At 62.0% G+C, this 14243-nt stretch overlaps 3 protein-coding genes across 3 annotated transcripts; all 3 read right to left on the bottom strand.

Annotated features, from left to right (window-relative positions):
- Positions 1 to 2048: 2048 nt before the first annotated feature.
- Positions 2049 to 4937, bottom strand: LMXM_31_3110 (conserved hypothetical protein; the record flags this gene model as incomplete). Its single annotated transcript, XM_003878114.1, has 1 exon — positions 2049 to 4937. One exon carries the CDS (start codon positions 4935 to 4937, stop codon positions 2049 to 2051), a length of 2889 nt encoding a protein of 962 aa, XP_003878163.1.
- A 756-nt stretch (positions 4938 to 5693) lies between these two features.
- On the bottom strand, positions 5694 to 6530 carry LMXM_31_3100 (hypothetical protein, unknown function; the record flags this gene model as incomplete). Its single annotated transcript, XM_003878113.1, has 1 exon — positions 5694 to 6530. One exon carries the CDS (start codon positions 6528 to 6530, stop codon positions 5694 to 5696), a length of 837 nt encoding a protein of 278 aa, XP_003878162.1.
- A 1682-nt stretch (positions 6531 to 8212) lies between these two features.
- On the bottom strand, positions 8213 to 12760 carry LMXM_31_3090 (conserved hypothetical protein; the record flags this gene model as incomplete). Its single annotated transcript, XM_003878112.1, has 1 exon — positions 8213 to 12760. One exon carries the CDS (start codon positions 12758 to 12760, stop codon positions 8213 to 8215), a length of 4548 nt encoding a protein of 1515 aa, XP_003878161.1.
- Between the last annotated feature and the right edge of the window lie 1483 nt (positions 12761 to 14243).

The raw sequence follows: 14243 nt of genomic DNA, 5'->3' as shown, positions 1-14243 counted from the left end.
ACCCGCCCTTCCAGCTACATGTCGCACCGCACCCTGCTGTCAGTTGTACCCCTTTGTGTTTGGTGTGCAGAACCGCGGCTCTGCCCGTCGGCGGGGTTCTCACCGGATTTTATACAACGGGGCGTGGGTCAGGTATGGACGGCGAGTCACGGAGTGAAAAATAGCTCCGCGTTGGCTACATGACTCTTTGAAGATAGTCCGTGAGGACAGCAGCGATGGCAGAGGCGCCATCCAAGTGAAGGGGAGCCGCAGCTCCAGCAGACAAGAAAGAAAAGGCGCCTCCCATGTGCAGCGCACCTACACGGTCGGCGGGGCCGTGCCCCCATCGCGTGTCTGTCGTGGAGCCACGTCTTCCCGCTTTTTTCTGCAAAGCGCGGGCTCTCTTCGTACCATCTCACCGTCTCATGCTCCTGCTCGAGGTTGAGCATCAGGGCCACGGGACCCATCGTCCCCCTACCCCCGGGAACGTGTGCTGCAGAGGGTGCGTATGCGCGCGAGCCGCCCCGGAGTGAGGAAGCAGTCGAAGGCCCTCTTCAAGCCCAGCGCAGTGATGCGCTTCTCTGCTGGCGTCATGCCGTGCCCGTTGAGTGCGATGCCGTAGATTGTCGAGACAACGACACCGAGGGTCTGCATCATGCACCAGCCTGGGCAACACGAGTTGGTTCTGACGATTTGGACAGGGCGAGTGCTCAGCGAGACCCATGTCCGCATTCGCTTCGCCTCCCCGGCAGCGGGAGCGGGCGGGGTCCTTGAGGCGATGGATGCACTCCCCCGACACCTGCACCGCCTCCCTCCGCAGCACTATGATTGGCGCAATCCGCAAGCAGCCCAGCAGAAGAAGGGCCCCTCTGCAACGTCAAGATCGCAGCCGCATACGGAATACTCCAGTCTAGCGAACCACCTAATAGCGTGAGAAAGGGATTCGAATGGAGTGGGGATCAGTCGAATGTGGTGATAAGGGGCCTGCGTGCGTGTCCAATGTTCCCCCCAGAGACCGGTGCACAGGTACTCGCTGGGGTAAGACGGAGACAATGAGGAGGTGCGGAGAAGAAGAGCGGGAACGAGAGAGTTGGCCGTCAGCACTCAATGTCCAGGGCACGCCTTCACAGTCGTATGTTACGCGTTGGTAGCGAGAGAGGAAGAGGGAAGGCAACGAGTAGCAGGAGGATGTGCGCGCTGGGGCACAAGAAGCGAAGAGCTTGTTGCTACTTGCTGTAATGACGCAGAAGCGCCCGCGGTAGCGAGGCGCAGGCAGCGCCAGAAAAGAGTCATATGGTTGTTCGGAGCGGCGATGCAACGATGGCAGTTGGTACGCCGGCCACCCGCCGGGTACATCGTAAGCAGCGCACGACCGTGTAAAGCTAGCGGATTGAGAAAGGAAAAAAGGGCAGGGTACGATGCGTGGAAGAAGCGGAGAGGAGAGGGACGCGACAGTGGGAAAGAAAATCGCATGGGCTGAGCGGGGGAGGGAGGAAAGGGGAGCGACATGCGCATGCGCACACAGACACTCACAAGGCAGCGTTCGAAGATCTCCGTGGCGCTGGGCTTCCTGCCCACCCACTTCCCCACACACGCTTTGCCTCGTGCTGTGCAAGCCACGCAGCTTGAGAGAGCAGAAAGAGGGGGGGCGGCCCCAGAAAAGACGACGCACACGGGCAGTGCTAAAAGGGAGACTCTGTGCACGTGTGTGCGAGCGAGTGTCAGCATGCAGCACATGCCACGTCCTATATGCGTGCTTGCTTTTCTTATGTACGCGTGATCGGCACTCGTCGTTGCTCGACAGAGCCGTGCGATTATGGGCACATGAAAGAAAGAGAGACACAGCGAGGGGAAGGGAGAGGGGAGGGGGAGGGAGGCCTGGCTTACTGAGTGACGTTGGGGAGGTGGGAGGTGGCGTGCATCGGAGAAAGCGCACACCCCAGCCCAAGTTCCCAAGGAGCACTGTCACGCGGCTAAATCCAGCTGCCAGGTGCATTAGGCAACGTGCGTCTGTAGAACTGCGTCTCGGAGAGGTGAGCCGGTACCCCTCTCCCAGTCCTCAACATCTGCTAGACAAGCTGGCGCTTGTTGGAGAGAATGCGCGCCAGCACCGCGGAAGAGCTAACCACCTCCGTCTTGCGTAGCGTCTGCACGCTCGTTGGTAGTGCCACGGCGCACTGCTGCTGCTGCTGCGCTGGCACCGGCGTTGACACCTCATTCGATAGGGTGGTGGCCAGAGACGCCAAAAGCCGCTGGTGCAGCTGCCGCTTCACAGGTGCGAGGTCGATCATCTCGAAGCGCACCAGCTTTCCCTCAAGCAGCTTCAGATGCACAAGCACGTTGAACACCCGTTCAGCAGAGCTGCCTTGCTTGAAGGTGAGACAGTGGGCGAGCGAGGTGACAGGGTGAAAGGCGCGGACAGGGTACACAAGCATCACCCCGCACGCCTCCATCGCCGCCGCCAGCACATCTTGTACGCCAGTGGTGGTCAGCAGCAACGGCGACGACAGACGCTCCGGTGAGGGAGCGGTGGTGCGGAAGAAGGAGGTGACGTCGTGCAACTCCTGACGCACGCGTTTCTCCAGGCTGGCAGCTTTCCCGCAGTCGGCTTTGACACTCAGCGATGCCGCACCAGGAGTGTAGTCAACGTAGCCTTGGCGGCTCAGTTGCAGCGCCAGCCACTCTATCCTCGCCGTCATGGGGACAAACACCTCGTGTGGGTAAGCCTGGCGCAACGCCGCCGCCATGTCAGCAGCAGTGGAGAGGTCTGCCTTATTCAGAGCCACGATCATTGGAAAGCGAAGACGAACGTACAGCGCCACGAACGCGTGCAGCTCCTGTGGCCCCCATGTGCGCAGCATAGCTGTCAGCGCGATTTCGTTGGCAATGCCGACGCGCCGCAGCACGCGGTCCACGAAGGTCGGAGTGCTCCGGTAGCCACTGAACATGCTGCGCAGTTTCGTCGGCTGCCGCACGAGGCTCGTCCATTTGGCGCGAAGATTGTCGTAGATCCAGCTGTGCACCTCCGAACGCACCCATGTGATGTCCTCCATCGTGGAGCCCTGGCCGGGCGCGCACGCCGTGCCGTCCGCCTCCGTCGCGGCCGCACCGTCCACCACGTGCACCAGCACGTCAGCGTCGCACAGGTCATTCAAGAACTGGTTCCCTTTGCCCTTGCCTTGGTAGGCGCCCTGCACAAGCCCGGCCACATCCTTCACCTTCACAGGATGTCGGCGAAAGTGGTCGCTACCCAGCGCACGCACGTGACCGTACGTTGCATCGCACAGGTTACCAGGAAGGCCAGAGGAAAGGACGGCGCTAAAGGACGCCGCACTGCCGGCGGTCGCAGCCGCGTCAGTGGCACCGTCACCAGCACGCGTCACCGCTGCCGCGCACAGTGTTGCACATGGGCAGTACAGAGGTGCCAGAGCAGCGCCGATGTTCGGTTCGATAGTGGTGAAGGGAAAAGCCGCAACACGCGCCGCCTCGCTCTCGACGGTCGGGTTCGTGACGGCGTTGAAGAAGGTGCTCTTACCAGCGCTGGGCTTGCCGATCAGGCCAATTGTCAGTGTGCAGGTCCCGCCACAACCGCCAGCGGCCGCAGCGGCCTCAGACTCGGCTTCCTCGCTGTCGAATTCCCCGTCGCCATCTTCGCCGACGTCTGCGGTTGGACGGCGGCCATCGCGGCGGCGCCTCGCCTCAGCCAAGAGCAGTTCGGCAGCTTTTGCCTCCGCCTCAGCGATGTACGCTTCCCGGAGCAACGCGTCCTCGGCCGCCCAAGGGCTAGCAAGCTGCGACACTGCAGCTTCTCCGTCAGCCCCGCCGCGGCCACACACCTCTTCGGCGAAGATATCAACGAGGACGTCCAACTTCTCTTGCGCCAGCCCAGCGGCGTAGAGGTAGGCTGGCAGCAGCATAGCCGTCTCGACACCGAGCTCGTCGGCGAGGTAGGCCGAGGTGCGCACCACGATGTCTGCTGCCCAGCGCTCGTACTTGACCGAGTGCCAGGCTGGACCGTCAGCCATCTCCACCGTCGGCAGCGTTGACGGGTAGCTCCAGGGCACGCGGAAGCAAACCTTGATGCGCCCTAGCGCGTGCACCGCAGACGCCTCCAGCGACGCTGCCGCCGGTGAAGGAGAGGATGCTACCAGAGACTCCGCATCCGTGAAGAGCGGAATGCGCAGGAGTGTCTCGTTGCCGCAGGTCAGAACACATTCCTCCTCGTACATGGAGCGGACCATCTCCAGCTCCTCCGCCCGGGCCTCGAGCGTCTCCGCCAACTTGGCTGAGCTCAGCAAGGCTGCCTGGCACACCTCTCGCACTCCCGTGCGCACTTCTTTTAGCGCAGGAATACTGTGCGCATGCTCGTGGAAGAGAATATGAGAAGCGCTGCTGCACACCTGCGCAAAGGCGGCGCTCTCCTCCGGCGCCACAATGGCATCCTTCTTACCAATGATGTGAAGAAAGGGTAGTGCAGCAAAAACGGTGGCCCCGGTGGCGGAGCTTGCAGCGCTGTCAGAGGCGGATTGAAAGAGTGTGTTGTCTGCGTTGCGCGGGAACATGCGGCGTGGGTCTGGCGCGCCGGCTACGACGACACCGCGCAGCTGCGCAGCCACCGCAGCGTCCGTCGCGTGCAGCCACAGGTATCGATAAATCATCAAAGCCCCCTGCGAGAAGCCAAGCATGACGGTGAAGGCAAGGTCAGTGCTTGGGCCGGCAGGCTGCATCGCTGTCGCAACCAGCGCATCTCCAGCGCTGTAGTCTTCCCTGCCGTCCGCGCTGCACCACGATCGCGTGGGTATGTCATCTTGCGCTGTGATGAGAGGTAGCACATGCGGTGCCTCTAGAAACACAAGCTCTGCAATGCGGGCGAGGTCATCCTGGAAGAGGCTCAGCTGATTCTGGAAGATCTCTCGCGTCTGCTGAGCGCCATGCAGGCATAGCACTCGCACAGGCATCAACGCACGGAAGGATGGGGAGGAGAGGGAGCGGAGAGAGTCCCTACAACACTTACGGTGGTAAAGAGGCAAGCCGACAAGATAAGGAAAAGAAGACACGCCCACGCACACGCACACGCGCAGCAGGTGGCGGTATGGTCGGTGTTCAAATGAAGGTCATGCAGGTGGCATTGCGCCCGTTGGGCACGCGGGGTGTGCGAAAAGGAAAGGAGGACGGAAACAGAAGAGCGTGGTTGCTGCAGGCACGAGTGAGAGTGTGTGTGTGGGTGGGTGTCATGATTGCCCACGCATGTGTGCTCACCGCACAGCACATACATCGCGAAGAGCCCATCTATTCTTCGTCTCTAGCACACCACACCATCCCTCCCCCCTTGCGCCGCGAGGTCCGCCGCCGCACCAGACCGCCTTAGACAGCGTGAGGCGCAGAACGAGGGTCATCGGGCGTGCACACACAGACGCTGTGCGATGCGCGCGCAGCAGGAATCGAAAATGAGCGAAGAGAGAGTACACAAGAGTTGCGCACCACACAGGCATTTCGTGTCTGCGTGTATGCTGGCCTGCAGCAAGAACGGAGGACAAAGTCGCGCAGGCAATGTCAGGCACGCACGCGGAGGAGACCGCTGTAGTCACTCACACGAGCACACAAATGAGAAGGGTGAACGCGCTCCACACGCATTGCACTGGGCGTTTATGCGTGCGTGTATGCGTGTGTACCCATTGCGTCGCTGTCCATCCCTCCTCGCTTCGCTGTGTGCCTCACGTGCTCTCTTTGGTGAACAAACGGCCACGCTCGGTCCATCCATCACCTGCCTCAGATGCCACGTGGTTTGCCGCCGTCATCACCAACGCAGGTACATCTCCAGCTGCAGTAGCAGAAGACGTCGTTCGAGTCGCGCTCTCCATGGCACTCGGTCGGCCATCCGGCGACACGCCAGGGCGCCCACGCTCTTGTTGCGGCTGCGCACACTTCTGCAGCAGGAGCAGCAAATATTCCATCTCAGCCAGAGCCTTTTCTTCGCCAGCGCACAGTGCCTGGTGCGCCTTCGCCATGCCTTCCTCTGCATGCCTCAAGCCCGAGGCAGGTGCAGCACTTGTCGCGGCGGAGTCGGAAACGTAATTTCGTGAGGCACATCTCGTTGGCGCCTCACCCCTACCAGCGATGACCGCCGTGGCATCGGAGGCATGGCTCCCGCTCTGAGATGCCCCACGGTCCACCGGCTCCGCAACCGTGGATAACGGGCACTTCGCAAAAAGCGCAGCAAGGAGCATTAGACAGTATTGAGAGCCGTCACGCAGGGACTGCAGCAGCTCGCGACGCTCCGTGATGCAAGCAGAAATCGCTTGCAATGCGCTACCCAGCACCGCGGCTGGCAGCTGCGCCTGATCACCGGAAGTCCGAGAGATTCCTGGCGATGAGGTGGAAGACGACGCAAACGGGTGCTCGAGCTCTTGAGCGCGTCGTGCCTGCTCGCGTTCAAGCTGGACGGTCATGTCCTTGCCTGGCGCATTCAGCTCGTCTACCTGAGCTTGCAGACAAGTCTTTCGGGTGCACAGCGTCGAGTAACGCTGCCTTTGTAGCCGCATCTGAGCCATCTCCGTATCCAGCTGAAGTGCAACGGCGTCGATGGAGACTTCTGCTGCCGTGGTGGGCAAGTCCGCAGGCACCCGTGAATCGGCCCCCACTGTGGCGCCAGCTAAAAACCTCCTCTGGTGCGTCTCTTCCAATCGAAGCAGCCGTTTCTGAGCAGCCTCAAGCTCCGCACACGCCTGTGCGTGTGCCTCTGCGACGGCCTTGCACCTTTCAGTGCTGTACTGCGCAGCGAGCCGGTGGCGATCTACCTCTACGGCCCTCGCAGCTGCCTCACGGGAAAGTTGTGCTGTCACTTCAAAGAAGCCTTCGTTCACGTGGTGCAGCAGAGCTGCCTGACGGCCGCACTCCACAGCCTCTGCGAAAGGCTTGGTACCGAAGGGATGGAGATTGCAAGGCCACTCTCGTAGCACATCGGCAAAGACACCCGCGCTCGCTGCAGGAGTAGGTTCCGCCAGGCACGACGTGATGCGGACTTTCTTCGCGGTATTGAAGTCCTGATGCGCTGCCTCACTAACGTCGCTCGCTGCGCATTGATAAGGCGGTGGTGTGTCGCCACGCTGACAGGATTTACCGCGCACATGGTCGCCCACAGCGGCCTTGACGCCAGAACGCAGTGTCGCCTGTGTGCGCGCTAAGTGGCGTCCACCCCCACCAACGTGTGCAGCGGGGGCGGGCTGCGGTGGTGGTGGTGGAACATGCTGGGATGGCGGGCTGTGGCTCCGCACTAGATGCGGGTAAAGACCGTCCGTGCAAGAAGGTTCTGAAACGCCGGTACTTTGCCGGCGAGGAGGGCGGCGCAAGTTCGTCGAGTTGTTCTGCGGCTGTCCATCTCGCCGCCACCGCTCGTCAACTCGAGGCGGCGGCGACGACTCATACGCTCGCCCCTCCGCTTCAGACCGCAGTGGCGGGGAGGAGTAAGCGATGGGAGAGAGTCCAGCCAGCCACGCCGTGGACGCGCTTGCGTCCTTCGACCACTGCGCCTCTCTCCTTGTCGGGGTCGCCCTCATCGTGCACGCATGGGTGCTCGTCGTTTGTGGGTTTAAGGAAGAGGGAAGCCGTCAGTCGCTCCAGTAGGCAAGCGCGTGTGCATTGCCGAACGATGACCTCTGCGCGTGCCGGCGCGCTCCCCGCACACACATACCCATCCACACGCACAAGACAGTCCAGGGAAGACGCAGACAGGTCCGTATGCAGGTGCGAGAAGAGCAGATGAGTTGAAGAGCAGCACAGAAGACATATTGCACAAGCCACGCAGTCTTGTCAATGCAAAACCACCACACTCACCTGACTGCGTGGGAGTGTGGTGCAACACCGGACTGGCACCCCGTCAGCGTCGGACACGCAAGGGAAGAGCAAGGGTGCCCATGCCGACTCCAAGTTCTGTATGGCGCTTCTGGATCGTACTGGCTGAAGTCGCCACGCTCGGCGACCATCTCCTGGCGATGGGTCGACCTGCGCGCGCGGCACATCAGCATGGCGCGTGTGTTTACGCGAAGTAAAAGTGCTTGTGTGTCTGTATGTGAGCAAGGCAAGAAGATCGGCTGCACCAGTGCAGCCTGTGCATTCTCTCGTGCAAGACTCTGCTCGTCTCACCCCACCCGCCAACCTCATCCAAGACCGCTCCCGAGTCCTCCATCAGCGTGCAACGCGCGAGCGTACGCAGGCGCGTGCCCTTGCAGCGCCGTCAGCGTAGTTGATCGCGCAGCAGCTGTTCCACCAGTCGCAACGCCAGCGCATGCTCTGTCTCTCCTGGCCTAACGCCCTCTGAGCGGGTGCGCTTCCGTGCGCGCGCGGGTGGTGGTGGGCAGCTGGGTCGCAACAGCGAACCACCGTCTCCCGTGGCTGCTGTCGCCGCAACGGATGCCGCGCCGCCATCCGCAGTCCTCTCTCCGCTGCCGTCGCCCAGACGCTCTTGCAGAAGCCGCAGCGCGTACTGAAGCGCTTGAGTGTGGAAGTCTGTGCCCGCTGCTGAAGCAGCCACCGAGGAGGCCACCGAACCATTGGTTCCTGCCGCTGTAGAGGAGAGCTGTGCCTTCTTCGAAAGCCTTGTCCGTGGTGCCTTACTCGGGGTCCCAGGCGACAGTGCGGCGGTCGCCCTGCGTTGCAGCGAGCGGCACTGAGCTGGAGGCCGTGCCGGGGATGCGGAGTCTGTGCTATCCGATCCAGAGACTTCATTTCTCTCTTGCTTACGGACAGTCCACTCTGAATCGGCACAGAGGTCGGAGGAGTGCGTGTAGGGAGCAGGCAAGGGAAAGCTGCTCAAAATGGCGTTGGTGCTCGAGTTGGAGCTGCTTGTGCTCGTGCTCGTCCTCGTGCGGCTGCGACGTGAGAGGCGCCGCTTCTCTGATGACGTAGTATGCGGTGATACTAGTGGTAGACTCCGTGAATAAAGCATCGGGTCAACTCGAGCTGGTGCTCTCTGGACCTGACGCTGTGGCAGTGGCTTCTCTCTCTGCGCCGCCTGATGGCCTACTACAGAGAACTGATGAGTGGTGAAGTAGTGAAAGAGCTCCGCGATGTGGCGGCACACCTTCACACCATCGTCTGTGCGAGGCACCTGTTCATATACGCGGGGATTGCACGTGCAGGACAAGCTCAGCACGACAGTGCGCCATTTCGAACGGGCGAGAAGCGCCACAGGACTTAACAAAGTCGATGTGCTCGGAGGTGAAACGCAAATGCCACCAGCGGAGAGCCTGGTCGAGGCTAGCTGCTGCGCAGCGGCCCCGTCGTTCACCAATGCTAGCAACGGCCCCAGCTCCACTAGCACGCGCACCTGCAAATAGCGTCGAATCGTTGCCGACAGAGAATAGCGCAGCGGGCCTGTCATGACGCAGCTGTAGTCGGAGAGGTAGTCCGTCAAGCACCGCCGCGATACACGTGCGTAAGATTCGACAACATTCACCGCTGTCGCGTAGTTGTCAGGCATGAACAGCACTCGGCCGAAGAGGTGGAGAGCGGATAGGTGCGCCGGCGCGAGCGCCACCGGCGGTGGCTGCGACGCCAGTACACGGTCTTCACGACGCGCACTGCTTGCAAACGTGTCCTCGTTGCGCATGGCGGGCAGCACCATCCCATACGTGATCCACTGACGCCATTCTTCTGGCAGCTGCGAGCCGCCGGCAACATTCGACGCGGACCTCACCTCCTCCCTGGCGTCCATCAAAGCCGAAGGCGATACAGTAGGACCGGTGGGCTTTCTTTTTCTCTTCGATTTGCAACCGTTTCGGTGCAGCGGGTCCACACGAACGCGGCGGAGAACGAGCTGTGGCCGCCGCGGCTGTCGCTGCAGTGCGGCGGCCAAGTCGTTCCACCGGCATAGCTCGGCAAAGCACCGCTCCTGCAGCGAAGTAGCGCCCCGCCCCTCCCTTGCACTGCCACTGTCACTGCCCGTGCCTTGCATAAGCGCGGTAACAGCCAAGACCGCGGTCAGATTCGCCACGTCAGTATCTTCTTCCAAGGGCGTCCGCACAAGTGAGGAAGTGGGAGGTAAGCCCGCGGCAGACCTGAGCGCGTCGGCGCAGACCTGCAAGCTATCGAACACCTGATTCAGCGACAAGAGTTTTGCTAGCGCAGCGTGTCCGGCGGCGCTGCACGACACCGCGAGACTGCGACCCGCGTCAGTGCGGTACACGCTTGATGCCAGCTGAATCGCGCCTTTGAACAGCTCATACTCCTCCTCCGGCGTCGGTACCACCCGGGAAGCACTAGGCACTCGATCAGGGCGCCCTAGAGCACTCGATTGCGGGTCCGCTGACATGGAGACGGCCAGTAGTGGCGGCATAAAGCTGTGCTCCACATGCGCGCGCTGCGTCCACCACCGCAGCGCCTCCTCCACGGGCAGCAACGATGGACAAAGCAGCACTACCAAACCATTATTGGCTCTCCTGTCCGAGCCTTCAAGCTGCGCGCTGGCACCAACAGCGATGGTCTCATTGCGCTTCCTGTCGCGCGCGCGCTTGCGGCTCGGGCACTTTGGTGTGGAGCTTGAGGACAGAGGCGAGGCACCGATCGGCGGCTCCAGACCTCCGCAGTGGCTGACCGAGCTCTCGCTATGAAGCCATCCCCAGTACACGAGGACCTGACGCAGCAGTGCCCCGTGGGCCTCTTGATATCCCTCCGACACCTCAACCCACAAGCAGGATCTGCCAGACTCGGAGGATGATGCAGAGCTGCACACTGCAGACCACCATGCCTGCAGAAGTGATGGCTGTACATCGGTGGCACGCTTCGCGGTGGATACAGCATGCATGACGGCCCCATTGGAGCCGGTGGTGTCCCCGCTCCCTGTGGATGACGGGGTTTCAGTAGCGGCAGCGGGTGTCGTCTTCTGCAACGTTCTCCGTTTGGGGGCTGGAAGCGTCAGTGAGGATGTTGGTGCTTTTCCTCTTCTTGCCGCGCCAAGACTCGGTGCTGCCGAGGTACCACCGCTAGCTGGCAGCTCGGCCTTCGCGCCGCCATCGTCGAGCTTCTCTGAGCGTGCGGGCAGCTGGGGCGCTGGCGGTGATGAGAGGCACAGCGGTAATGAGGTTGCGGGGGCGGGGGCGGGCTCCGCCTCCTCTCGAGACGCTTCGGCAGCAACTCGCCTCACCGATGGTGCAGCGCCATCTTCAACAGCCGCCGCCGCAGTTTGTGGAGCTCCTGCTTTCCGGAAGCGCGTCCTCCTCAGCCTCTCCCCTTGGGACTCCGACGGCACTGATGGAGCAACTGGGGGTTGGTAAGCGGCAGGCGCCATGGACTTGGAGTCCGCGCTCAAGTCACTGCCGGCTGCGAAAAGATCGGATAGGGGCACGTCACCATCCAGGACCGTCAGCGCATGTGGATGGAGTTCCGTGGACGGCTTCGCGGAGTTTGGTGGTAGAGAGACGTGCCCCGGTTCCGTGCGGAATGCAGGCGAGTGGTCCGTCGAAGACTCTGTCAGACCTCGTGCACCGTCACAGGTCTCTTTCTGGTCCAGTGGTGCTTCTGCCTTCGGCGCTGGTGCAAGTCCGGCATCCTTGCTTACCGTTGTCGTCACCGCACTCTGACGAACGTCTTTTGTTGCTGCCTTAGATGTCCGCCTCCGCCTTGATGAGGGTGGCTGCGGGAGTGGCGCTGGAGCCGGCATGCCCCTCTCCCCGATCGTGACTACCTCGCCAGTTGTCCGCGCCTCTTCCTTGGTTCCCTTCCTCGTCTGCCTCCGCTTCGCTGCTGGATTATCATCGGCTTGAGCGACACATTGTGCATCGCCGCGGCCCGCCGCATGTGGGGGGAGCATATCGGTCCTCAGCTGCTGTCTGCGCTTCGGGACTGGCATTGTCGGCAGCAGTATCGGCACCCATGGCAGCGCCGCGGTGTTGATGCGGCTCTGTGTGTGCCGCTCGTCCGCCAAGGGATCTGCACCGTCCGCATAAAGAAGGCTTGTGGCTAGATGGGACAGAGATGCACAGACGGGCATCTCATGGAGTGAGGCAGCCACTGCCGACAGCGGCGACGCAGCGGATGGGGAGGCGGAGAAGGACGACGAGGACGACAACGGGGTCGGTGGAGGCAATTCGTCCAGCGCTGACAACGGCAGTGTCGACACGGTGTCGGCAGCGCCTAGGTCTTTCGCTGATGACCCACTGCGCCCCAGCTCGCGTTCCTCAGCTTGTGGCCTGTCTGGTGTTCGCGGAGTCCACGGCGACAGCGGCGAGGATGCCATGGCGGGCGGTGAAGCGGGGCTGCAGTCCTGCCCCTCGTCGTCCGTGCAACAAGGTAGCGCCTGCGTCGTCATCGCGCTCGCCGCGACAAGGGCCGGCGGCATGGGAAAAGAGGACGTGGTCAGCTGAGAGATCGTGGTCCGCAGCTCCGCCAGCACTCCAGAAGAAGATAGGGACGACGAAAAAAGGAACGTTTTCCCTTCCTTCGCGTCGGGGATCTGCCCTGCCTCGTGTACCGAGCTCAAGGAAGCAGGTACCGTGGCCTGGCTCTGGGGCGACGATGACCCTGTCCGTTGCAACAGCGCTCTTCCGTCTGGTGATGCAGTGCTGGAGGAAGACGTGACGAGCGCTGGCGACTTGGACGTGAGCAGCGGCTCGGCCGAAGTTGATGAATCTGTTGTGTACGAGAAAAATGAGCTGTGAAACGACAGCGCCGAAAGCGCTTGGGACGACTTCGCAGGGAGTGGCACGAACTCTTGGATGTGCTGCTCTTCTGGCTGTGCCTCGCGGTCGGACGCAGCGGAGTCGGATACGCCTCCTAGAATGAGCATCGGGGAAGCCACCACTGACGACGGAGGAGTCCACGTCAGCGAGTTCGTGTGCGAGTGGTATGTATGCGGAGAAAGCGACCCTGGTGATGCAAAGGCGGTCAAGTCTTCGTCGCCGTAGTCACCGTAGCCGTTGAGTGAGTGAGCCAAGGAGGTGTCTAGGGAGGTGAAGGGCGACACTGAGCGCTCCGCCGTCGTGGGAGTAGATGCAGAAGAAAACAAACGTTCCGCCCCGCTTCTCTCTCTACTGCCTCTCCGCATTCTTTCGTGTGTGTGTGTGTGTGTGCGTGCGTACGTCCGTTCAAGTGTACGTGGGCGTCCTATCTCTTTCTTGTCGAATCCGTGCTCTCCTACGCACGCGTGACACACGCACACACCTGGTTTACTTTACATGTACGTGTGTGCGTGCGTGTATGAGTGTGCGTGTCCGTGGTACCACACGGCAGTCGAAAGGACGGCGTGGTCTCATGAACCGCAGGTGGGCAGAGAAAGGGAGAGCGAAAACAGTGAGCATCCGCGTGGCCGAATGTGTACAAGAGCGTGTGCATCGGTGTTGTGGAAGACAGCGCAGGAGTAGTAGAGGCAGTGGCCGAGCGGTATCGGAGAACTCTCCCAGAGGCAGGCCCAAAGAGCAGCGAGGCAGCATGCAAAAGAAGCGCGGACCGGTGAGCCCACATCCTCACACTACAGGTAAGCAGATGAACTGCACACGACGTGTACGGCATGAACAACATCCACCGTGCAGCGATCGCTTCAGCCTCTTTTCTCCCCCTCCCCCACCCACCCGTACCCGCACGTGCCTGCGCATCTACATCGCCTGTTCGTCCCTTCCCGCACGCAGCGTAGCGATAAAAGAGGGAGTTGTTGGCAGCAGCTGTAAGTCGACGGCCTCACTCATGTGTCGCCGTAGTGGTGACAGGGGAGAGGGGGCTGAGACAGAGAATGCGCGCGACATACACGCACAGGCCCTTGAGTGAGAGGACGCGGGTAAGTGGTTCGATAAGCAGTTAATTTTTGTTTCCTCTCCTTTCTCTCAAACTGTGATGGCGGGAGGGCGGCACCTCGGTGCGCGCGCGATCAAGGCCCAGCAGCACCCACCTGGCGGAGAGGCCTGGCAGCCCCCTTACGCATGCCGATGCCGAACCACCCCTCATGGCGACAGGGTCGGGCACCCACAACGTAGGAGGGTCAGAGTGACTCATTGCTAACGATGTCGGCGGTGAGGTGCTGGATGGCGCTGCGTCAGGGAGGGGCCCGCCACTGTGCGCACGCCTGCGCCGTCCGCATGGTGGGCGAAGCGTCAGCGTGACTCGGACGTGTCCCACCCGGTCCTCGCACTGCCCGCGGGTGTGGGGAAGCCTGGGCAGCCTCGGGGGATGCGTCGCGTGGCAGTTAGCGTGGCCGGGGGCGACGGTGGGGCGGCATGCGAGACGTGGGGGGCGGGTGGTGTTTGGGGTGAAGGCGCTGCCCGCATGCCTGAGGCGGC

This window comes from Leishmania mexicana, chromosome 31, assembly GCF_000234665.1.
Source record: "Leishmania mexicana MHOM/GT/2001/U1103 complete genome, chromosome 31".
Classification (NCBI taxonomy): Eukaryota; Euglenozoa; class Kinetoplastea; order Trypanosomatida; family Trypanosomatidae; genus Leishmania; species Leishmania mexicana.
The sequence above is the reverse complement of the archived record's forward strand: the minus strand, read 5'-3'. Positions and strand labels throughout refer to the sequence as shown.